Raw genomic sequence first — 22,354 nt, forward strand, 5'->3', positions numbered from 1 at the left:
TCTAAAAAAGAAATTTGCACAAAACGTTAACTATCATTTTTATCTCGTGTAATCTTAATAAGTGAATACCGTATACTTAATATTAGACTATCTGTCTTGTTGGTCTTTCTGTAAATAAATGATGATAATGAAGATGGTAATAATAACAAGAGTAATAAGAATAATATTATTATTAATGATAATAATAATAGTAATAATAATAATAACAACAATAACAATAATAATACTAATAATAATAAATAATAATAATAATAATAATAATAATAACAATAATAATAATAAATAATCATATAGTAATGTAGTTATTAAGATTAACGATAATAAGAACAGTGATATTATTTTTTTGCGTTGTTATTGCATAAGTATCATTCGAAAAATTTTATGGCATATATTGCATAACGTTTCGTCGAAAAAGAAATAAAAAAAAGAAGAACAAGAAACAGAAGGAGTAGACGAATAAAAAAATAACTAACGAATTTAAAAAATTTTACACCTCTCGCTTTTAAGTATCGCGCGCGTCCATTTTTCTCACCGTGTTGCTTTTTCTCTCGACGACGATAGTTTTATATCCTTTAAAACATCTGCTGTTTCGCAGATGCGGATGATGCGTAATGCGACGTCGAATTGCTTGAAAAGAAAAAAAAAGAAAAGATGCGCGAAAATTTATCAGGACACCCTCTTCAGAAGTATATCCTCTTCTTTGGAACGCTTGAAAAAGGATTTTTCAAAGATGTCGCGGGCGCGTGAAGATTATATTCCTTCGAATATTCGCAAAGGTCTTTTTAACGAGTTAGTAGATTAAAGAGAGAGAGAGAGAGAGAGAGAGAGAGAGAGAGAGAGAATTAGAAACAAAAAGAGAGTCGATCGGAAAATATGGTTATTTGTTTGTTTTATCTTTTAATCTAGATAAAAAAATTTCTATGATTTAATTATGTAACTCAATGAATCCTTGCTGTTGGTTCATCCTTTTAGCTTTGGTAATAACAGAAGGAAAACCACAATTGTAGTAACGAAAAAAAAAGTTATAAACGAAAAAAAAATAGAGAAAAACAAACAAACAGAAACAAAACTAAAAACAAAAATGACATTATTATTATTATTTTTTCTTTTTTTGTTTGTTTTTCAATCCTTGAAACAATAACGCGTTTATTCTGCACGACATTGTGTGTACCCCTTCCCCTTCGTTGCTTTTTTCTCTTCACTCTTTGGATTGTGATGTGCTATAATATATCATGAAGTAAAGTAAACTATAATGTACGAAAAACAGGAGATAAACAAGATAAAAAAAGGAATAGAGGAAGAAAGGGGGAGAGAGAGAGAGAGAGAGAGAGAGGGAGAGAGAGGAAGAGAAAGTGAGAGAATGAAAGAGATAAAATAGGAGGAAAGAGAAATAAGCAACGTTTTTCAAATAATATTTCTAATATATTATAAAAAAAAATCCTCGACGGTCGCTCTCTGTTTACAATGCATAATATCGTATTCTAGAGGAGGAGAAGGACGTCAAGGAGGCGAAGGAAGAAGAGGATCAGGAGCAGCAGGTGGTGGACGGCGAGTAAAAAGAAAAGAGAGAAAGAATAAGAAAAAAAAAACGAAAAAAAAAAGCGAATTTTTCGATGGATCTCTTCTCACGGCGACAAAATGAATTAGACGATGGTGATGATGACGAAGATGATGATGATGATGATAGTGATGATGATGATGAAGATGATGATGAGGATGATAATGATGATAACGATGATGAGGATGATGATGATGAGGATGATAATGATGATGTTGATGATGAGGATGATGATGATGATGGTGGTGGTGGTGGTGGTGGTGGTGATGATGATGATGATGATGATGATAATGATAATGATGAAAATTATAATAATGATAACGATCGTGACGATCGTGATAACATGATGAATATCATTGATATTTGGCCGAGTACGGAGTCTTTAATGTTACTCGTGAATGTACGATATTAGGGAAAAATTGTTTAATATACATAGAGACACGTAAAATAATAATAATAATTAAAAAAATACAAAAAACAAAAAAACAAAAAAGAATATTTACTACGCAATCGAAAATAATAATAATAATAAAGATACAACAACAACAACAGCAAACAAGAATAACTAAATAAATAAATAAAAAATATGTAACAAAAAAGAGTAGTGCTAGTTACTACCATGAAAAAAAAATAAAAAAACATTATATGGATACATGCAGACATACAGATAGAAAGACACACACATACACACACACGCGCGCACGCACACGCACATGTACACACGCCTATGAGATATACGCGCGCTAATTAAAAATAACAAAAAAAGGAAAGGAATAATCATCGATAAATATCGACGATCGGAAAAGTAGAAGATGAGGGGGCGGGGAGGTTGACGGGTTAAAGGGAGAGGAGGAAAAGGGCGAAATTGAAGAGAGAAAATGAATGGGGCCGATTATTTTGGCTATAATTACGTGTTTGCTAGAGAAGCGTGTTAAAGAACGTCTCTCAGACGTGTAAAAGTGGTAACAGTACGAGTAGATGATTGTGTGTGTGTGCGTGTATGTGCGTGTGTGTTCGAGTGAGCGCGCGCGTGCGTGCGTGTGTGTATGCGACTGATAGAAAGGGAGAGAAAGAAAGGGAAAAAAATGAAAAAAATGAGAAAAGAGTACAGGGGGAAGGAGATATGTCTTCAGGGCAACGTTGTTTTGGCAGAAGCACGTGGTACGAGAGAAGCCTGAAGAATGTACATACATATATATGTATGTATTATATAAATACAAAAGTGCATATATATATATATATATATATATATATATATATATATATATATAAATATATATATGTATGTATAGGTAATTCTATGATGATTACACTATGCGTAAATAAAAGTAGTAAACTCTTATTACGATTACTATGTTTACAATTATGGCGATTATTATAATTACCGATGTTCTATAAATATAAATAACTATAAATAAAAAAAAAATACCTACCGTTCGTTTCGCTCCGTTTAATTATCTGTTTTTAGTTTTACAATGATTATATAGTCGATATCATACTTGTAGCATATTGCTGAATGTGTTTAAGCGAGAATCGATCGCCTCCGTTAACGAAGGCTCTATATAATACTATTATTATTGTACATTTTTTGTGGTTTATTTAACAATAAAATATTAACAATAATGTTGACAAAGATGCTATTTACTTCAAACGTGTCGTTGCAAAAGCGTACGAATGATAATTATTATTAACACCCTCGTTTATGATGTAGATCAATAACGGTTGCACGCACACACGCATATAGACACATAGTTGAGATACTTTGCACCGATATTACCTCGTCCGAAAAAAAGTAACAAGAAAAAAAAACAAAAGATCAGATAGGTCGGTAATTTTTCTTAATTTACACACACACGCGCACGCGTGCACGCGCGCGCGCCATCTTGTCGTATTTGAACCTATTATTAACATTGTAAAAAAAACACACCTGCTTATTAGCTTTTCTATATGTTCACCATTGATAGGTACTTTTTCACAGTCCTTTCCCACAGTAAGACACAAATAGATTGTACGAAAAATGTAAGTGCCAGAGATGCTGTACCAGAACTATTTTCATGGTCATCAGCCAAGGAGTACCTTCCTTATCATCGCTCCGCTGACAACTTCCTCTTCACTATCACGAGGTCCGATACATTTACTGCTACAGAGGTATTGAAGCAATGGCAAACGATACTTTCCACAAAAATCGACGAACTTAACGTGTTCGACACGATTGTTGAAAAATACACCTGTATTAAAAGAGCATAGATAATGAAATATATTTGGATAAAGAAAAGATTAGGATAGAGAGAAAAAGAGAGAGAGAGAGAGAGGGAGAGGGAGAGAATAACGTAATTGTATGTGTACTTGTATGTACGAAAGAGACGGAAAGAGATAGATATACAAGGTGAGTCGCCTAACATTTACATCTAAAATATCTTGGCTGTTTTTTGAAACTAAAAACACAAAATTTTTATGAAGGTAATGAATCTTCGAGTCTTCGAGGTCATCGGATTTTTTTTTCTAAATGGACCGATATATTTTTATTAATCTTTGAAATCAAACAATTTCTTTCTTCGTTCGACGTTTATTCTTTTTCTTTTTTTCTTTTCTTTTTCTCCTATTATAAAAAAAAAAGCACCGGTATATGAAGATATTTCATGCATATTCTAATTAGATGAAATTACACATCTCTGTATAAATATAACATAATATGATAGCATATGGCGAAAGAGCATATGTAATCTTTGTAATATGACAAACATCGAGAAAGAATACTCCCTGACCTTTACACTTGGGGTTGACACAACGGTGTCCACTGTTCAAATATTCCACGAGATTTCTAGGAATGTGTTCCTCGTCGTATTGCATATTGTTCGTTTTAATAACCCGTGCGGCCAGTTCCAATAACGATGGGGGATTGTGCGTCATGTCCGATACGAATCTAACCACGAGAGGATTGTCTCTTAGAGAAAGCTGAAATATGAGAGAGAGAGAGAGAGAGAGAGAGAGAGAGAGAGAGAGAGAGAGAGAGAATACACTTGTTTCAATCTATCTATACGCATGTACATACATATTTATTTATGTATACATATGTACGTACGTACATTAGCTGTATATAAGGTATTTATTACTAAAGATAATAAACCATGCGATAAGAACGCACGTTATAGTCCGAGCGACGTTAGTTTTAAAAAGAGAGAGAGATTGATAGAGAATACAGAGTGTTCCATTTAAAACGAAAAACCTGATTATTTCTCTCTTGGATCGAGTGATATAACATAGGAAAAAATAGTAGAGAACAAAATTGCGTCGTTAGAAACGTTATTTCTTTTCGTTCAAGTATATTTCAAAGTCGATAGAAAGTTTCTTTCCATCAAATTTCTTTTCTTTTCTTTTCTTTTCTTATCAATTATTATAATAATATGATAACATAAACGATATCGTTCTATTAAATCAAAAAGAAAAACGAACGAACGAACGAAAGAATGATCTTGGTATTTCTAGCTAATGAACCGAAAAACAAAAATCTCCATATATCACATTCTTTTTTTTTTCAAATGTTCCAATCCAAAAGGTTTTTAATTCGAAATAGAACTTACTCTGTACATGAATATAAATTAAATTTAAATGAAACCTCTGTCAAACATCTCAACGTAATAATTTCCGTTGGCAGTGTCTTCAATCTATTCTTGTGAAGTAAAAGCGATTTGAGATTCGTTAGATTCGCTATTGAACTCGGCAAGCTCTCCAGCATATTGTCGCACAGTATCAACGCTTGTAATGATTTTAATTGACCTAATGTTGAAGGAACTTCGGTCAATCTGTTACCTCCCATCGAAAGTACCTGCAATCTATTAAAAAAAAAAAGAAGAAAAAAATTACTATTTTAACTTGGATCGAAGCATCCAATATACGCGTATTTCCTTTATTTTCATTTTTATTCTTTTCTTTTTTCTTAATTCGTTGTTTCCTTCTTAAAAAAAAAAATGATGTAAGAAGATACCGTTGCAACTTCCATAGATCCTTGTTGATCTCGGTAATATGATTACCACCGAGATAGAGATACTTGAGACCGTTTAGATCGAGTATTTGTTCAGGAAATTCTCGTAGTCTATTCCCACTTAAATTGAGCTCACGTAGACCCGGTAAATTCTCAAAGCTCTTTGGCAAGGAATCGTTCGAAATATTATTATGTTTTGCGATTAAACAGGTCAATGGACAATCACCAAGGAAATCCGGAAGTCGATTCAATCCGCAATTCGATATGTCCAAAGAATTCAAATTTGTGAATCGGATAATGCTCGGTGGAAGATCATTTATACGATTTTGATGGACCAAAATGGTGTCCACGTGTTCAGGACATTTTACCGTAACAAAATGTTCGTCCAATATATGTGAGTCTAACATCAGGTATGATAGATCCAATGTTCTTGTATTCGCATCGGAATCACTCGAATCCGACGTGTAATTCTCCATGGTCTAAAAGAAAGAAAGAAAGAAAAATAACAATTTCTCCAATTATCGTTCCACAAAAGTATGCGAAGAGAATTACATAAATCGACTTATTGCACGCCGAGCCGATAAGCGATGAAAAAAATAATAGAGATACATATAAAGAAGGAGAAGGAGAAGAAGAAGAACGTTGATTTCTGATAAAGTCAAACGGGTAAATGAAAAGCAATATCGTCACAAATATTACATAGCCTCGATCAGGCGCGTAGCTCGCCACTTTTTTCTCCTCTTTTTGTGGTAATATATATATATATATATATATATATATATATATATATATATATATATATGCTAGATCGAGATTCGTTGTAAAAAAAAGAAAAAGAAACGAGAGAGAAAGAGATAGAAAAAGTGAGAAAGAAAATTAAACGATCGGATTTTAGCGGAGTCATGCTGATGCTGATCGATTTACTATCGCAAGAAAACAAGAAATAAAATACGCATCTCCGATTAAAAATACATATGATGGAATACTACTTTTAATTCGATAGGAGTTCCTCGTGTTCTCCAGATTCGCGAGATTATTTTTAAATTTTGCGCCAAAAAATGGTGGTGGCAAAGGCGGCGTCGAGAGAGATACGATGGGAGGGGGGATGTATACGATGCTAGTCAATCAGAAACGACTCACCTGAGAAATGACGGTCTTCGCTTTCGCTTCTAATGAAATATCTTTTACTCGTTTATATCGTTTGCTTAAGCTCTCTCCTGTTTTCTGTTCTTTTTTTGTTTTATTTTTTATTTTTTTATTCTATTCTTTTTTTCTTTCTTTTAGTCAATCTACTCGTTCGTCCGTAATCGTTCAGACTCGGTCTGATAATATTTTCTTAGCACGGCATAAACTCTCTCCGTCGAATTCAAAAATTTTTGCTGTAAATTTTTTTTATATTAGCAATAGATGAAACGTTTTAAAGAAACACATGATTATTCTAACAGCAATGACCGAGAACGCGCGGATCGAGACTGAACGATAGCTGCCTTTATCAGTTTGCTTTATAAGTTCTCTCTCTCTCTCTCTCTCTCTCTCTCCCTCTCACTTCCCCCCCTCTCTCTCTCTCTCTCTTTCTCTTTCTCTTTCTCTCTCTGTTTATCGGTGCCTATCGACGAGATGCACTCACGTATATATGGACAGAGTCACTAGCTGTTGCACTGTGTTGTACACGGATGTACTTTTTTATTCGTATCCTATTTTATGATCCTATTTTTTTTTTTTTTTTTTCTTTTAAGAAAAATATTAAGAAAGAAACTTCGTTTAAGATCTTAATCTGTATATACGGATCAATCATTTCTCATTATTTCTCTTTTCTCTGAATTCGTCGAATGGCCATATCAACGAACTGTGAAGGAATGCTTGCTACATTGTTTTCAAATATTTACATTTTTTCTGTTTATTTTTCTGTTTTTTTTTTTTTTTCTTCCAAAGTATATCTCTTTTCGCTTTGTAACTGTGATTTTCGTTCGCTCGAAAAATAAGAAATGTTGTTTTAACGGTAAAATTACGTATTTCTCATTTGTTGCTTATCCGCAAGTATTATTGGACATAAAAATGATATTTTTGCGCAATTTCTTCGATGATAACTTCGTGGTGGTCGAAGCTTATGGTTTATAAAGTCGTGTGTATGTAATGGCATTATGTATTACGGTTACGTCTCTTACATCGTACCTCCTCACATATATGTACGAAGACATTTAGGCTTAGATTAGGTTAGAAACTCAACGACGTATTATAACGTATAATTTATCTCACGTGACCCATGTGACGTAGTGTGGGGAATAATGGACGTCATGTATTTATTTAAAACGGCAACGATGGCCGATCGTGCATCTCGTGACAGAGAAGAAGATTGTTAACCTCTAGTTTAGGTTATATTTAATGATTTAATTATCCGAGCAAGCAAACGATCTCGCTTAATAGTAGAGATGATTTCGAATATTAGACTTTGGTCTTACGATTAAAGCTACTAACAATAAAGATAATTTATTGAATTTTTAACGACCCGTTATAATTTTTCAATATCTATATAACTTCTATTTGTACGACACGCTAATAAACGTGAAAAATCAAGTAAGCAAAGTAATTCGAAAAGGCACAACATTTTAACAATTAACAATTGTGATATACAATATAATCGATTAAACTTAGTTTCATATGAAAAAATACTACATGTGTGTGTGTGTGTAAAGGATAATATAAAGTACAATATATATAGCTTTAACTTTTCTGTGTACTCTATTCCGCATGGCATTGACGTATCCTGAGCAAATTGAGCAAGTAAATTGAAAAATTCGATTATTCTTATATAACTATGTTGATAAAATTTTTCTGATAATCAAAATATTATAATAAGGTTTTTTTTCTTTTCGTTGTGTAAATGTTAAGTATAGCTAAGATTTAAGTATTTTTGTAATTGTAAAAAAGCACTACATCGTGAAATGAAAAAATACAACAAAGAATATTAAAATACCTAACTCTACTTGATTTATGGTCTCCTACATATCGCCTAGATTTTTAAGAAATCACTAATATTACACAAGCATCTAAAAGAGAGGGCGCTTAATGTGCGACAGGAAATTTCCCTAGATAGAGACTATAGATACAAAAACACGCGCGATCCTTCTCTGTTTGGTTTGTCATCGAGCGCACATGATCCACATGTGAATTCTAGAGAGAAAGAGCGTAATAAAGTTTATTGTCATTGTTGCACCTTGTGTCAAATTCACTGAAAACTAGACTACAGTATATAATAACAGGTATGTATCTAAGAAATTGTGATTATTATCATTCAGTTGCACAATAAATAGTAAAGAGAAATTTATTTTACAAAGAAAAAACCGCCTAATGTCTAAGGTTGCGTTAATTTGAAATACGAGTTTTATTTTATCATAAAAATACATATATAAAAAAAAAGAATAAAATTCTAATTATAGAATGTAGTTATAATTAGTTGTAAAATTGTGATATAAAATATAGTTCTTTTTTATCAATTGTAAATAATCATGTTTGGATATTACACATTTGATGAATTTCTTAGAAAAAAAGATATATATATATATATATATAAAATAAAATTATGACATAATATTTAAAATAAAAACATAAAATTTATAAAGTAACAATGTATATACAAATATATTATGACATTTTAGATATTTAAATAATCAATTAATAAAATTTTAATCCAATTTCAGCTATAGGAAATGAACGAAGTAACTTTACCACCTTCTCCCAATTGGTACTTGAACAGTATTTTTACATGTTCCAAAGATGGAACTATCGCATGGGGTGCTAGAAATGCTATTATAATTGCAAAGCGTCAACAAGAAAACAAAATATTGAATTACTCTATCATTAAAGATGCTCATATAGATAGAGTTACTTCGTTAGCTTTTTCGCCCGAGTATGGACAAGAAGATAAAAATCTACTAGTTTCTGGTGGTGATGAATTTACAGTGAGAATATGGAACTTAGATAATCTCTCTACAATTATGGCTTACTCATATCAAGATGTATGTGACTCAATGTTTGTAATATAAACTTTAATTATCGTTACTATGCTTATATAAATAATATATACTTTCGATTTTTTAGACAAAACAAAATGTTATAGGAGTTGACTGGTGCTTTAAAGATCCTAATATAATATATTGTATTAGTACAGATGGTTTACTGATATCTTGGAACGTATCTTTCAATACTTGTTATCCAATTTCGCTAGGAAAATTGACAGCAACTTGTCTATCTGTGTGTCCACATGACTGTAATCTTGTAGCCATAGGTTCTAAAGCTGGGTTGGTTTATATTGTCGATACGCATGGAACAGGTTCTATACGATATAAATTAAGAGGCCATGATACAGAAATATCTAGTCTATCTTGGTGCCCCGTAGAACATAATATTCTAAATAATGAAAATAGTAGAGATTTGCTCTTGGCTTCTGGTGCAAAAGATAAATCTATATTTTTATGGAGAGCTGGTGGAGATGGTAGATACCAATTGGAGATTACTCTTCCAAATGCACCACTTGACTCTCGTCAACATCGAAGTAAGTCAAATGTATCCACTGGTAACTGGATTTCTGTTTGTTGGGCAGAACCGAAACTTTTACTTACTAGTTCATTTTGGGGAGAACTTCTTGCTTGGGATTTGAAAACACTAAATAAAAATAAACCTCTTTGTAAGGTGGTTCATGCTTGTCACAATAGAACATTATTTTCTATTGTTATAGTACCATACGTTTATGAAACTATTAATGATAGTTGGAGAATAAAAAACAGGTCAGTAAAGAATATGGTTATAAGTAGATTATGATTATAAATAGATTTGATAGTAAAAATAAATTTATGTAAAATGTTCAGAATTACAGTGTGGACATTAGCTCAAGATCGTCAGATTATTTGTTGTAATATAAAAAAAGACGATCATGAAATAGAGTATAATATTCCTACTCAAGGTGGATTTATCTATTGCGTAGCTCCTTGTCCTGTGGATACTTCACGAATCGCGTTTGGCGTAGGTGATACAATGTTACGTATCTGGAATTTATCTGAAGCACATGAAACTTCTTTTGACATTACTGTGTTATGGCAAAAAATAAAAGGCAATATAAGATCTGTAAGTTTCTTTTATACATTGTATTATATGATCACAATTAATTTCTTTAAAAATATCATAAAGTAATAATATAATATTCAGATTGCATGGCATCCAGTAAAAGAAAACTTGATAGCTTATGGAACTGCGGAAGGTCGTATTGGCATGTTTGATATAAATGGTAATAAAGCGCCAACTCTATACAGGCAATATCACAGAAAGACTGTATATACGTTACAATGGGGACCATATCCAGGAATTAAAGATCATGCCTTGTATTCTTGCGGGGAAGGCGATCTTGTATGTTATGATGCGGATAAACCAAACAAAGGTAAAAATATAATTGTGATACATTTTGTTTCATTATGGTGATATTAATTTTTATTATTTTTTATAGATCCAACACTTATACTTGGGAAAAAATGCACAGAAGTATCATGGAAACCAGATTTCTCATGTTTAGCAGTAGGACTTCAAAATGGGTAAATTTTTCTGAAGGTGAAAGTAAAAAGATTTATATACTTCCAATAGCTATGAACTTTATTTTGTTTTAGGACGATCCTATTTTATAATCGCGATCTTAAAGAATTTGGTCATTCAGTTAGTGTTATGAATATAGGAGTACATTGTTTAATATGGCATCCTGATAGTACCGCAACGGATTTAACATACTCTCCACTTAGAAATTATATAGCTGTTGCCTATAATGCAACTACAATAACTGTACTTGATCTTTCAGACCTTTTCGAAAAAATAAATGATGCAAATATATTTACGGGATCAAATGATAAAGTAAATGATACTGAAAGAATACCTTCAAGAACTGTTAACAAAATCGTTGCAACATTGAATGGCCATAGTAACAAAATTGTTGGTTTAGCATGGAGTCCACATTTAAGTGGATACTTAGTTTCAAGTAGTTATGATTGTACAGCACAGGTATTTGTGTGTGTGTGTGTGTGTGTGTCTGTATTCCATTTGATTGCAGGAGTACTAATTAAGTGTAAAGTGTATTTTATATTGATTATTTTTGTATCAGGTATGGAATGTCGAAAGACAAGAACTGATAGCAACGTTTACAGATCATTGTGGACCTATTTATTGTTGTATGTGGAGTCCCTTAGATCCAGATCTGGTAATAACAGGATCAGCAGATTTTACATTACGTTTGTGGAGAATATCATCTCAGTCAGTCTTACTGCCTGAAAAAAAGTCTAGTTCAAAAAAATCTAAATCGAAAAAGAATAAACAAAAAATAAACGAAGATAATAATACAACGATAAATGACGTTAATGTCGATAATAAAAATACTTCAGAAACAGTTATAGAAGCAATAAATAAAACTTCGGAATCTGCAACAATTAAAACAGGTATTGAATAAAGATTATAGCGACCTAAAGTTATAAAATAATTATAACATATTTCATATTATAGAGATATCAATGGCTATTGCAAAGGAGATACAAAAGAAAACTCCAGAAAAAAGTTCATATTTTCCAACGTACTCAAAAATAATGAACAACAAATTTGCTATCCTTAAATCTATTAAATATCTTATTAAAGAGGAAGAAAGTTTTTTAAATTCAGAACAACAACTAAAAGAAAATGCTGGATTACCTTCTTTGTTTACTGAAGATACAAATCTTTCTGATATTATTAACAATGAAAGTGAGTATATATTATAGACATAAAATATTAAAATATGTAGTAATAATTATTATCATTCTTTTCAGAATCCGTACTTACCGCTCAGGGGAATCATACTGCGGTGACAGAGATTAATATGTGGCATGATAATCTTAAAGAAAATTTAGAAATTGCTGTTAAAGAAAAACGTCTTAATGATACTTTAATTTCACTTTCGCCAAGTCTTTCAATGAAGTTAGTTGTGTTTATTTATTAAATTAAGAATAAATACTGATTTTTAATTTTACTCGTTAAATTTATTTTTTATTAAAGTTATTCTTATTCTTTCATATTTTAGGACATGGCGTGAAATGTGTGAAGCATATGCAAATCAATTGATACTTGAATCAAATCCAACCAAGGCAGTGTCATACTTACTTTGCATCCATAAGATTTATGAAGCTATAGATGTTTTTCAAAATGTACGAATGTTTAAAGAAGCCTATTGTCTTGCTAAATCTAAATTAGATTCTAATGACATAATGATAAAAACAATATTACAAAATTGGGCAAATTATGAATTTGAAAAAGGTCATTTTGAAGCTGCAGCTCATTGGTATGCTATACAAATTTGTTACTTCATTACACACGATAATTGTCTATTATTATTAATTTCAGTTATGTAAAATTAGGAGCTTATTCAGAAGCAGCCTCCTTATTAGCACGTAGAAAAGATGTAGAAAGTTTGACAATAGCTGCTAAGCTAGCGTTGCTATCTAATGAGAGTGTTTTAAGCAAATCATTAGTAGAACAGGCCATAATGGAAGCTTTAAAAAATTCAGATACATCTCTCGCAGAAAATATAATTTTGAAGTTTCCACATATTAAGGTAAAGAGCATACATTTTATGAATTTTTGATTATGGTGATATAACATATAGTATAAATTTACAGTATTTAGAAGTTCAAGTAAAGGTGTTTAAGGAATTAAAAAAGATATTAGAAAAAAAAATAGAAGAAAGTACAATCTATACTTGGTTAAAGGGTGAACTCGAGGATGGTATATTACAGATTTTTGAAGATCATCGTGAAGAATATAAAGCTTATTACGATGATCTGTGTCAATATAGCTTCAGTAATCTTATTGATAATCAAGCAACAGTAAGTATATTCATGAAATAATCGTGATGTTGAAGTTAAAATAAATTTGAATTCATACTCTGTTTCAGTTGTGGATAAACGTTAGTGGCCAATTAGCAATGGCAATGATTTGTGATTCAATGGAAAAACAATTAACTCATTTGATCAATGCATTAAGTATTATTTCTCAATTTGAAATACTACATCGTAAATATATAGTAAATCATGGAAGTTCTTTTATTAAAGTACTTACTAATTTAGATAACAAAAGTCCTACAGAAGAGAAGAGTATTTATGCACGAAAATGTTCTCTATCTAAAAGTTTACGCGCTTATTTGTGCATTGGACTTTTGAATTGGATTTTAGATGATAGTAATAACCTATCTATAAATGATCAAAGTATTCAAATAATACAATTAATAGAAGAACTACTTGAAGACATTCTTGAAAAAGAAACAGTCAGATATTGGTCATTAACCAACGAAATCACGAAATTAGAGGCTCAAATAGTTTCCAATTTAGGTATAATTAATATAATGAAATATTGTTGTTATTATTCAATATCTATAAATAATGAAATGCACAATTTTTTAATTTACTTTGTATTGTATTATAGGTAAAACACAGAAGGTAGATGAAAATATAAATAGTGAAGATGATGATATGCTCTTATTAAAAAAGCTTGATGACATAAAAAATGAAAAGAAACGATTTATTAACGAACGCATATGTGCGCCATGTCCTATTTTAGCATATAGTAAAGCCAATGAATTAATAGATAAGTTTTCTAGTGAAAACGTTATAATTAAATTTTCAGCAAAACTTAATGAAATATGGATAGAAGCTATTAAGTAATTAATTAAACAAAAAACAGAAAAAATAGAAATTGGACTTCAAAGAAGACATGTATATTGTAAATGTATCTGAAAAGTAAATGTATGTGTCTGTGTATTTTTATGTGTTGCAAGTATATCGATAACACTTTGTGTAATACTTTATAAATGGATCCTCAATATAAATGCAATTTAATATCTTCTTATTCTATTCTATCCTGGGATTTGATTTGCCTTTATTATATATATATATACACACAGTGTGTGTACACTCATTATCAAAAATGCAACAGAAGTAATTTAACCTTTCGTAAGATTAAAGATCGGCTAATTTGTTTTTCTTTTTGCACTACATATATTACGCAATTTTTTTACATGACGTAAAGATTATGGCTATCTGTGAACACGAAACATCTAAAATACCTCATAATTAAATAAAAAAATAAACAAAATAATTCGCAGATCTTATATAATAAATCAGCTATCGACTGTAAACATAAAACATCAAGAGCATTTTATAATTAAATAAGAAACAATCAAAATAATATACCAATAATAAGTATAAAACATCTTAAAATTAAATAAGAAGCAATCAAAATATTGTAATATGCAAATTTTTTATAATAAATCAGCAGTCTGCTGTGAAAATAAAACATCGAAAATATTTTATAATTATGTGAGAAACAATCGAATTACGAATCCACACAAATCAAAATATTAATACACAATAATATATATATGCATACCAGTAATATATGCGAGTATTTTACTGTTTCCACAGAAAAATGAGGTGAATCTACTATGCAAAACGACTCTTGAATGACTCGGACAGTCCTTTTAAATGTGAAAACTTCAAAATTAATATTTTCGTCGTAAGAACTTTAAGAATAACAAGTACGTAGGGAAGCCAGTGCATGGTAATGCCATTGACATAATGCGCATGCGTGACGGTCCACAAAGGTTATTTTATTGTACGGGTTGCGATATTTTTGTGGTACAGGTTAAATATTTTTTCTAACGTACTAATGTCTTATTTTATACACTAATCGATCGAAGAAAACGCAATTTTCGTGCTTGAATGTATGCAGGTCGTAGCATCGTTTCGTTTAAAAAATATCCGCAAAAATAAAATTGGCATCTTCTGTGGTTTCTGTGCTTTCTATTTGGAATTATTTTCTTCGTTTTATTTTTACAGTATCGGTACTTTCACTTTTTAACGATGCATCTATTAATAATTTGCCATTAATTATAGTTCATATATGCCATTTCGTATTGCACTCGATTTTCATACACACACCCATGAACACATTCATCTATGCATACCTTCGTATAAGGTTATTCCCTATATGAACACTTAATTTTAATAATTTCAACAATAATTTAACAAAAGCAATTAATTTTGTCTAATACGATGTTACATTTTTTAGATTTCCAAAAATTGTACGCGTTGGAAAAGATTAGCAAAGGGATAGAGAAAACAATTATATATAGATATATACACGAAACAGTTTTACATCGCATCAAGCTTATTGTTAGATAGGAAATCGTCCTAGAATATGGATATGCAAACAATTATTTTATGTTTTAATATTATAGTTTTCGATCATATATATGAAACAGCAGGTGTATATTCGTTGCCAGATTCGTTAGTAACAAAAACATTATTATTTCGAAGCTCTGGGAAAAGTTTAAAGAACCGTAATAAAGCGCTACGAATATCTCTTGCAACTTAGTTTCATTATTAGCATAGCCTTTATCATTCCTAACGAAGTTATATCCAGTACCAATCGGATTATTAACGTAAATTAAGTTAAGAGAAATACTCTAGGAATACTTACGCGCTGCAAGCGTTGTTAGAATTATGCCTTGTCTAGATAAAGCACGTCCAGACAGCTGCCGAGAGGAAGGAATACTGCGACTAACGCGTTGTAAGGACGACGAATGGAGGAAAGTCGTGCCAAAGTCGATCTCTCCGATCGTCCCTCGTTTATTTACAAATACTTTTCACTACAAGACTTCCCAAATTCTCCGAATTGTATACGATGTATATATACACACGTGGTAACAACAATTTATCACGCTCGACCGGTTTTTCTTTCGTTATTTGCCGGAAACAATAGGTACAGGACCTTTAAGCTATTATCCATGCTAATGTTATCTTTCTTTTTCTACGAAGAACCTCTTTGTATGTATTCAAAAACAGACAAACTTACGTGCGCGCAATAAGACTTTGCTATAACGACGATGTAAGCTATCTAATTTTAAAATTAACCTTATCCTTTACTTTTATGCCTGAATTATCGTCGAGAAAACATCACTTTTTGACACGATTTTTTCAAACAAAACGAAGCGCGTATTCGAAAGTTCGGAAGAATCGTATTCTCACTCGAATATTCATCTCTGAAGCGATCTCGTTCGTCAAAATCGTTAAAAAATTATACCTGTATTTATCGTTGGCGTAAACCAACATAAAACAACGAGCGATGGACTGTCAACAAAAACGGACCTTTGAACGAATCGGATGGTTACTCTCTCTTTCTAAAAGCAGAAACTTCAAAATCAATACTTTCCTCGTACTAACATCGAAAATAATACACATTTATATGAAAAATAATCGTACGCGGGCGCACGAACATTTTCCTTACAAATATATTTTCACGTTTGCGAGCTTTATTTCTACAGATATCAAATCGAAATGATTAATTTTCACAGTTTGATGCAGCAAGATATTCGTTTAGATAGTTTTTAATTTCGTATATCATATTTTTAACGTTTCCATATTATTATACAAACAGATCGAAACAACAGACACGTGGGGAAGCCATTGTAAAGATGACGTAACGCGTACGCGGGACGGTCCATAGCTTCCTTCCTGCCGCTTAATCCGCCATTCCGAATTAGTTCGTGGCACGCGTCGCAACCGAGCTTCGTCCTCTCGTTAATTGCAGTTAATTAGAATATTTTATCCAACGTACGCTCTAATTTTGTATATCGATCGAACGTCGAAAACGCTATTTCCACGGGTGAATTTATTAACATCGATCACGCTCAACTACGAAATATATTCTGCTGCGTTCCTTAACCTAACAACCATACAAGCCATCGTTATTTTCGATTATACAATGGAAGAACTACGACGTTCGCATTTTCGTCATCAATTTTACTTATTTACAATGAGAAATGATGTTGGACACACGACAACGACGACTGGTAAGCATTGGTTGAAAAACATTGTTATTTATTATCGTTGCAATCTTTACGTGAACGTTTAGTTATACAGGCGTCAAATCGAAATGATTAATTCTCACAGTTCGGTATAGCAAGATATCCGTTTAGATAGTTTTTAACTTCGTATATCATATTTTTAACGTTCCGATATTTTCATACAAATAGATCGAAACTTTACAAGCACGTGGGGAAGCCATTGGAAAGATGACGTAATATGTACGTACGACGGTCCACATCTTTCTTGCTGCCGCTTACTCCGCCATTCTGAATTATTTCGTGGCGTTTGTCGCAAGCCAGCTTCGTCCTCTCGTTGACTGCAGGTAATTAGAATATTTTATTTAACGTGCGTCATTATTTTATATAGCGATTGAATGCAGAAAACACGATTTGAGCGGATAAAATTTGTTAACACCGATCGCGCTCAACTGCGAATTGTAAATTATCGTCCTACCTTCCTTAACCTAACATAAACGTGTAAACAATCGTTCTTTGCGGTTATACAATAGAAGAGCTACGACTTTCGGATTTTCGTCATCAATTTTACTTATTTACAATAATAAATGGTGTTCGACATATAACGACGACTGGTAAGCGTTAGTTGAAAAAGATTATTATTTCTCGTCGCAATAGTCGCTACATGAACGTTTAGTTATACAGGCGTCAAATTGAAACGAATAATTTTTACAGTTTGGTGTAACAAGATATCCGTTTAGATAGTTTTTAACTTCGTATATCATATTTTTAACGTTTCGATATTCTCATACAAATAGATCGAAACAACGAACACGCGGGGAAGCCATTGGAAAGATGACGTAACGCGTACGCGCGACGGTCCATAGCTTCCTTCCTGCCGCCTAATCCGCCATTCCAAATCGTTTCGTGGTACGCGTCGCAACAGAGCTTCGTCCGTTCGTTAATTGCAGTTAATTAGAATAGTTTATTCAACGTGTACCATTATTTTACATACCGATCGAACGTCGAAAAAGCGATATCCGCGGGTAAATTTATTAACATCGATCACGCTCGACTACGAAATATAACTTATTCTACCGCGTTCCTTAACCTAACAACCGTACAAGCCATCGTTACTTTTGATTATAGAATGGGAGAGGTACGACGTCTGGATTTTCGTCTTCAATTTTACTTATTTACAATGAGAAATGGTGTTGGACACACGACGACGAGTGGTAAGCATTAGTCGAAAAAGGTTCTTATTTATTATCGCTGTAATCCTTACTCGAACATTTTATCAAATCGTAACGATTAATTTTCATAATTTTATGTAGCAAGATATCCGTTTCGATAGTTTTTAACTTCGTATATCATATTTTTAACGTTTTGATATTTCTATACAAATAGATCGAAACAACAAGCACGTGGGGAAGCCATTGCAAAGCTGACGTAACGCGCATGCTCGACGATACAGCTTCCTTGTTGCCGCTTAATCCGCCATTCTGAATCAGTTCGTGGCACGTGTCCCAACCAAGCTTCGTCCTCTCGTTAATTGCAGGTAATTAAAATATTTTATTTAACGTGCACTATTATTTTATATACCGATCGAATGCCGAAAACGCGATTTTTCCGATAAAATTTGTTAACATCGGTCGCGCCCAACTGCGAATCGTAAATTGTACCGCGTTCCTTAACCTAACATAACCATATAAGCAATCGTTATTTACGATCGTACAACGGAAGAGCTACGACGTTCGCATTTTCCTCATCAATTTTACTTATTTACAATAATAAATGGTGTACGACACACAACGACGACTGGTAAGCGTTAGTTGAAAAAGATTATTTTTTATCGTCGCAATAGTCTCTACATGAACGTTTAGTTATACAGGCGTCAAATTGAAACGAATAATTTTTACAGTTTGGTGTAACAAGATATCCGTTTAGATAGTTTTTAATTTCGTATATCATATTTTTAACGTTTCGATATTCTCATACAAATAGATCGAAACAACAAACACGCGGGGAAGCCATTGGAATGATGACGTAACGCGTACGCGCGACGGTCCATAGCTTCCTTCCTGCCGCTTAATCCGCCATTCTAAATTGTCTCGTGCCAAGCGTTGCACTCGAGCTTCGTCCTCTCGTTAATTAGAATTATTAGTTAATTAGAATATTTTATCTAACGTTCACTCAGATTTTATATAGCGACGAATACCAAAAATGCGATTTCCGCGAGTGAATTTATTAATAACGATCACGCACAATTGCGAAATATAACTTATTCTACTGCGTTCCTTAACCTAACATAATCATCTAAGCCATCGTTCTTTCGATTATAGGATGGAAGAGGTACGATGTTCGGATTATCAATTTTACTTACGTACGATAAGAAGTGATATTCGATACAGGACGACGAGTGGTGCGCAGTAGTTAAAAAATATTGCTATTGTCACTGTAATCTTTTTGGGAACGTTTAGTTAATTCTATATTTACCTTTTCAGGGCGTAGATTCTGTAAATTTGTTCGTCAGCGTTAACAACACAGTGTGGCCCATGTTCCTAGAAAGAAGCAAGATTGATTTGGCTAGAGTTCAACAAAGTAGACGTCTTCCGTTTAAGTTTATACATTCATTCTTCGATTAAGCAGTGTTCTTTCAGCGAAACTTCTTTTAGTAATTTGCCGTCAGAGTATATTTTTTGTTCGATTGTACATTTTTTGGGAAGTGCGTTTTATATACGTGGAATAGTTGATAATTTGGAATTCATTCAAATTGATTAACGTTGATGTAACATTATTTCTTTAATTTTACATTAGTGGATTCTACATGGATTCTTTCAACCTTCATCGTCGTCATGTGATTAATAATCGACATCATCAGGATAGGGAGGAGTTGTGCACGGTCGTCACCGCGCAGTTGAATCTTTCTAGACGCAACCCACTTTTTATCGAGCACTTGTTTATGGTCGAGATTTGTCTCGTACCATTTTCTGTGCATTTACGCTGGTTGCTCTGCCTTCGTCCAGCATTATAAAATAACCGAGGACATTCTACTCTCCTCCTTATTTTTTAGACCTGCTTCAGATGTCGTTAATTGATCTCACGTCGAGGACGATCGATGGGAAAATCTATGTACGCGAACGCGCTTAATCTACATTATTTTAACGAGCCGTCGTCCGTCTTGGAATATCACTGCGAAATAAAAATTGTAGACTTTTCGTTGATAGTACATGATAGAACGAATACTGCTTAAATCACGGAGTGGATGTATCATTCGACGGGTCGTTTCCTGATTGCTGTAATGCGGTTGACAGTTCTTTAGCCGTAAGATATTTTTGAATTATTCATACTTTTACTGCAGCTGTATTTCGTTTCGTATTCTACAGTTTATTTTATTGTGGGTTTTTCAGAAAACCGATCTCTTAATTTCATTTTTTTTTTCTTTTTTTCAACCATTAATAGTGCACACCTGCACTCTACTTAGATATGATCTTAGAAGAAATTCTACAAGATATTGTATAGAAATGATCTAGGAGAAATATGTAATTGCATGCAGGCTTATGTACATTTTCCTTAAAAATATAGTTTTCACGCTTAGGAGCTTTATTTTGAGAGATATTAAAGTGAAACGATTAATTTTCATAGTATGGAGTAGTCTGATATCAATTTAGATAGTTTTTAAATTCGTATATCATATTTTTAATGTTCCGATATTTTCGTACAAATAGATCGAAATGTTACAAGCACGTGGGGAAGCCATTGCAAAGGTGACGTAATGCGCAAGCGCAGCGGTCCACAGCCTCCTTGCTGCCTCAGAATCCACCATTTTGAATAATGATTGGCACGTGTTATGACCAAGCTTTTTTCTTGGAGGTAATTAGAATATTTTATCTAACGTACGCTCTAATTTTATGTACCGATCGAATGTCGAAAACGCGATTTCCACAAGTGAATTTATTAACATCGATCACGTTCAATTGCGAAATATAACTTATTCTACTGCGTTCCTTAACCTAACATAATCATCTAAGCCATCGTTCTTTCGATTATAGGATGGAAGAGGTACGATGTTCGGATTATCAATTTTACTTACGTACGATAAGAAGTGATATTCGATACAGGACGACGAGTGGTGCGCAGTAGTTAAAAAATATTGCTATTGTCACTGTAATCTTTTTGGGAACGTTTAGTTAATTCTATATTTACCTTTTCAGGGCGTAGATTCTGTAAATTTGTTCGTCAGCGTTAACAACACAGTGTGGCCCATGTTCCTAGAAAGAAGCAAGATTGATTTGGCTAGAGTTCAACAAAGTAGACGTCTTCCGTTTAAGTTTATACATTCATTCTTCGATTAAGCAGTGTTCTTTCAGCGAAACTTCTTTTAGTAATTTGCCGTCAGAGTATATTTTTTGTTCGATTGTACATTTTTTGGGAAGTGCGTTTTATATACGTGGAATAGTTGATAATTCGGAATTCATTCAAATTGATTAACGTTGATGTAACATTATTTCTTTAATTTTACATTAGTGGATTCTACATGGATTCTTTCAACCTTCATCGTCGTCATGTGATTAATAATCGACATCATCAGGATAGGGAGGAGTTGTGCACGGTCGTCACCGCGCAGTTGAATCTTTCTAGACGCAACCCACTTTTTATCGAGCACTTGTTTATGGTCGAGATTTGTCTCGTACCATTTTCTGTGCATTTACGCTGGTTGCTCTGCCTTCGTCCAGCATTATAAAATAACCGAGGACATTCTACTCTCCTCCTTATTTTTTAGACCTGCTTCAGATGTCGTTAATTGATCTCACGTCGAGGACGATCGATGGGAAAATCTATGTACGCGAACGCGCTTAATCTACATTATTTTAACGAGTCGTCGTCCGTCTTGGAATATCACTGCGAAATAAAAATTGTAGACTTTTCGTTGATA

At 32.7% G+C, this 22,354-nt stretch overlaps 3 protein-coding genes and 1 long non-coding RNA gene across 9 annotated transcripts in view; 3 read left to right on the forward strand and 1 right to left on the reverse strand.

Annotated features, from left to right (window-relative positions):
• LOC127069964 (glycogen synthase kinase-3 beta) overlaps window positions 1-3,191 on the forward strand; it is a 60,484-nt gene extending 57,293 nt beyond the window's left edge. For 2 of the 3 annotated variants that reach the window (XM_051007729.1, XM_051007724.1), the window contains exon 9: window positions 1-3,191. This exon is cut by the window's left edge. Coding sequence is in view for 1 of the 3 variants with exons in the window: in XM_051007725.1 (XP_050863682.1) it covers window positions 1,486-1,556 (71 nt within the window). In the remaining 2 variants the exon portion in view is untranslated. The other variant, XM_051007725.1, reaches the window with a different exon arrangement.
• Window positions 2,994-7,008, reverse strand: LOC127069968 (leucine-rich repeat-containing protein 58). 2 transcript variants are annotated; one of them, XM_051007741.1, is made up of 5 exons: window positions 6,681-7,004; window positions 5,544-6,019; window positions 5,175-5,391; window positions 4,324-4,513; window positions 2,994-3,786 (listed from the first exon to the last, which is right to left on the reverse strand). In XM_051007741.1, exons 2-5 carry the CDS (start codon window positions 6,014-6,016, stop codon window positions 3,620-3,622), a joined length of 1,047 nt encoding a protein of 348 aa, XP_050863698.1. In that variant the 5' UTR covers window positions 6,017-6,019; window positions 6,681-7,004; the 3' UTR covers window positions 2,994-3,619. The 2 variants fall into 2 exon arrangements, with proteins under 2 accessions (XP_050863698.1, XP_050863699.1); XM_051007742.1 differs by lacking the exon at window positions 2,994-3,786 and adding an exon at window positions 3,793-4,157 and having other exon boundaries at window positions 6,681-7,008.
• Window positions 7,009-8,649: 1,641 nt separating this feature from the next.
• Window positions 8,650-14,434, forward strand: LOC127069954 (gem-associated protein 5). 3 transcript variants are annotated; one of them, XM_051007696.1, is made up of 16 exons: window positions 8,650-8,800; window positions 9,239-9,556; window positions 9,639-10,324; window positions 10,406-10,661; window positions 10,743-10,971; window positions 11,038-11,122; window positions 11,195-11,579; window positions 11,680-12,010; window positions 12,075-12,308; window positions 12,374-12,521; window positions 12,625-12,882; window positions 12,945-13,155; window positions 13,220-13,426; window positions 13,495-13,582; window positions 13,667-13,927; window positions 14,022-14,434. In XM_051007696.1, exons 2-16 carry the CDS (start codon window positions 9,248-9,250, stop codon window positions 14,258-14,260), a joined length of 3,927 nt encoding a protein of 1,308 aa, XP_050863653.1. In that variant the 5' UTR covers window positions 8,650-8,800; window positions 9,239-9,247; the 3' UTR covers window positions 14,261-14,434. The 3 variants fall into 3 exon arrangements, with proteins under 3 accessions (XP_050863653.1, XP_050863654.1, XP_050863652.1); XM_051007697.1 differs by having other exon boundaries at window positions 9,639-10,092; window positions 10,276-10,324; window positions 13,495-13,927; XM_051007695.1 differs by having other exon boundaries at window positions 13,495-13,927.
• Window positions 14,435-17,118: 2,684 nt separating this feature from the next.
• LOC127069972 (uncharacterized) lies at window positions 17,119-21,395 on the forward strand. The gene is made up of 8 exons (XR_007783804.1): window positions 17,119-17,448; window positions 17,632-17,786; window positions 18,568-18,653; window positions 18,826-18,976; window positions 19,761-19,840; window positions 19,923-20,742; window positions 21,147-21,185; window positions 21,292-21,395. It is a non-coding gene; the product is annotated as an uncharacterized LOC127069972 (long non-coding RNA).
• Window positions 21,396-22,354: the final 959 nt, after the last annotated feature.

Source organism: Vespula vulgaris, chromosome 17, assembly GCF_905475345.1.
Source record: "Vespula vulgaris chromosome 17, iyVesVulg1.1, whole genome shotgun sequence".
NCBI classification, from domain to species: Eukaryota; Metazoa; Arthropoda; class Insecta; order Hymenoptera; family Vespidae; genus Vespula; species Vespula vulgaris.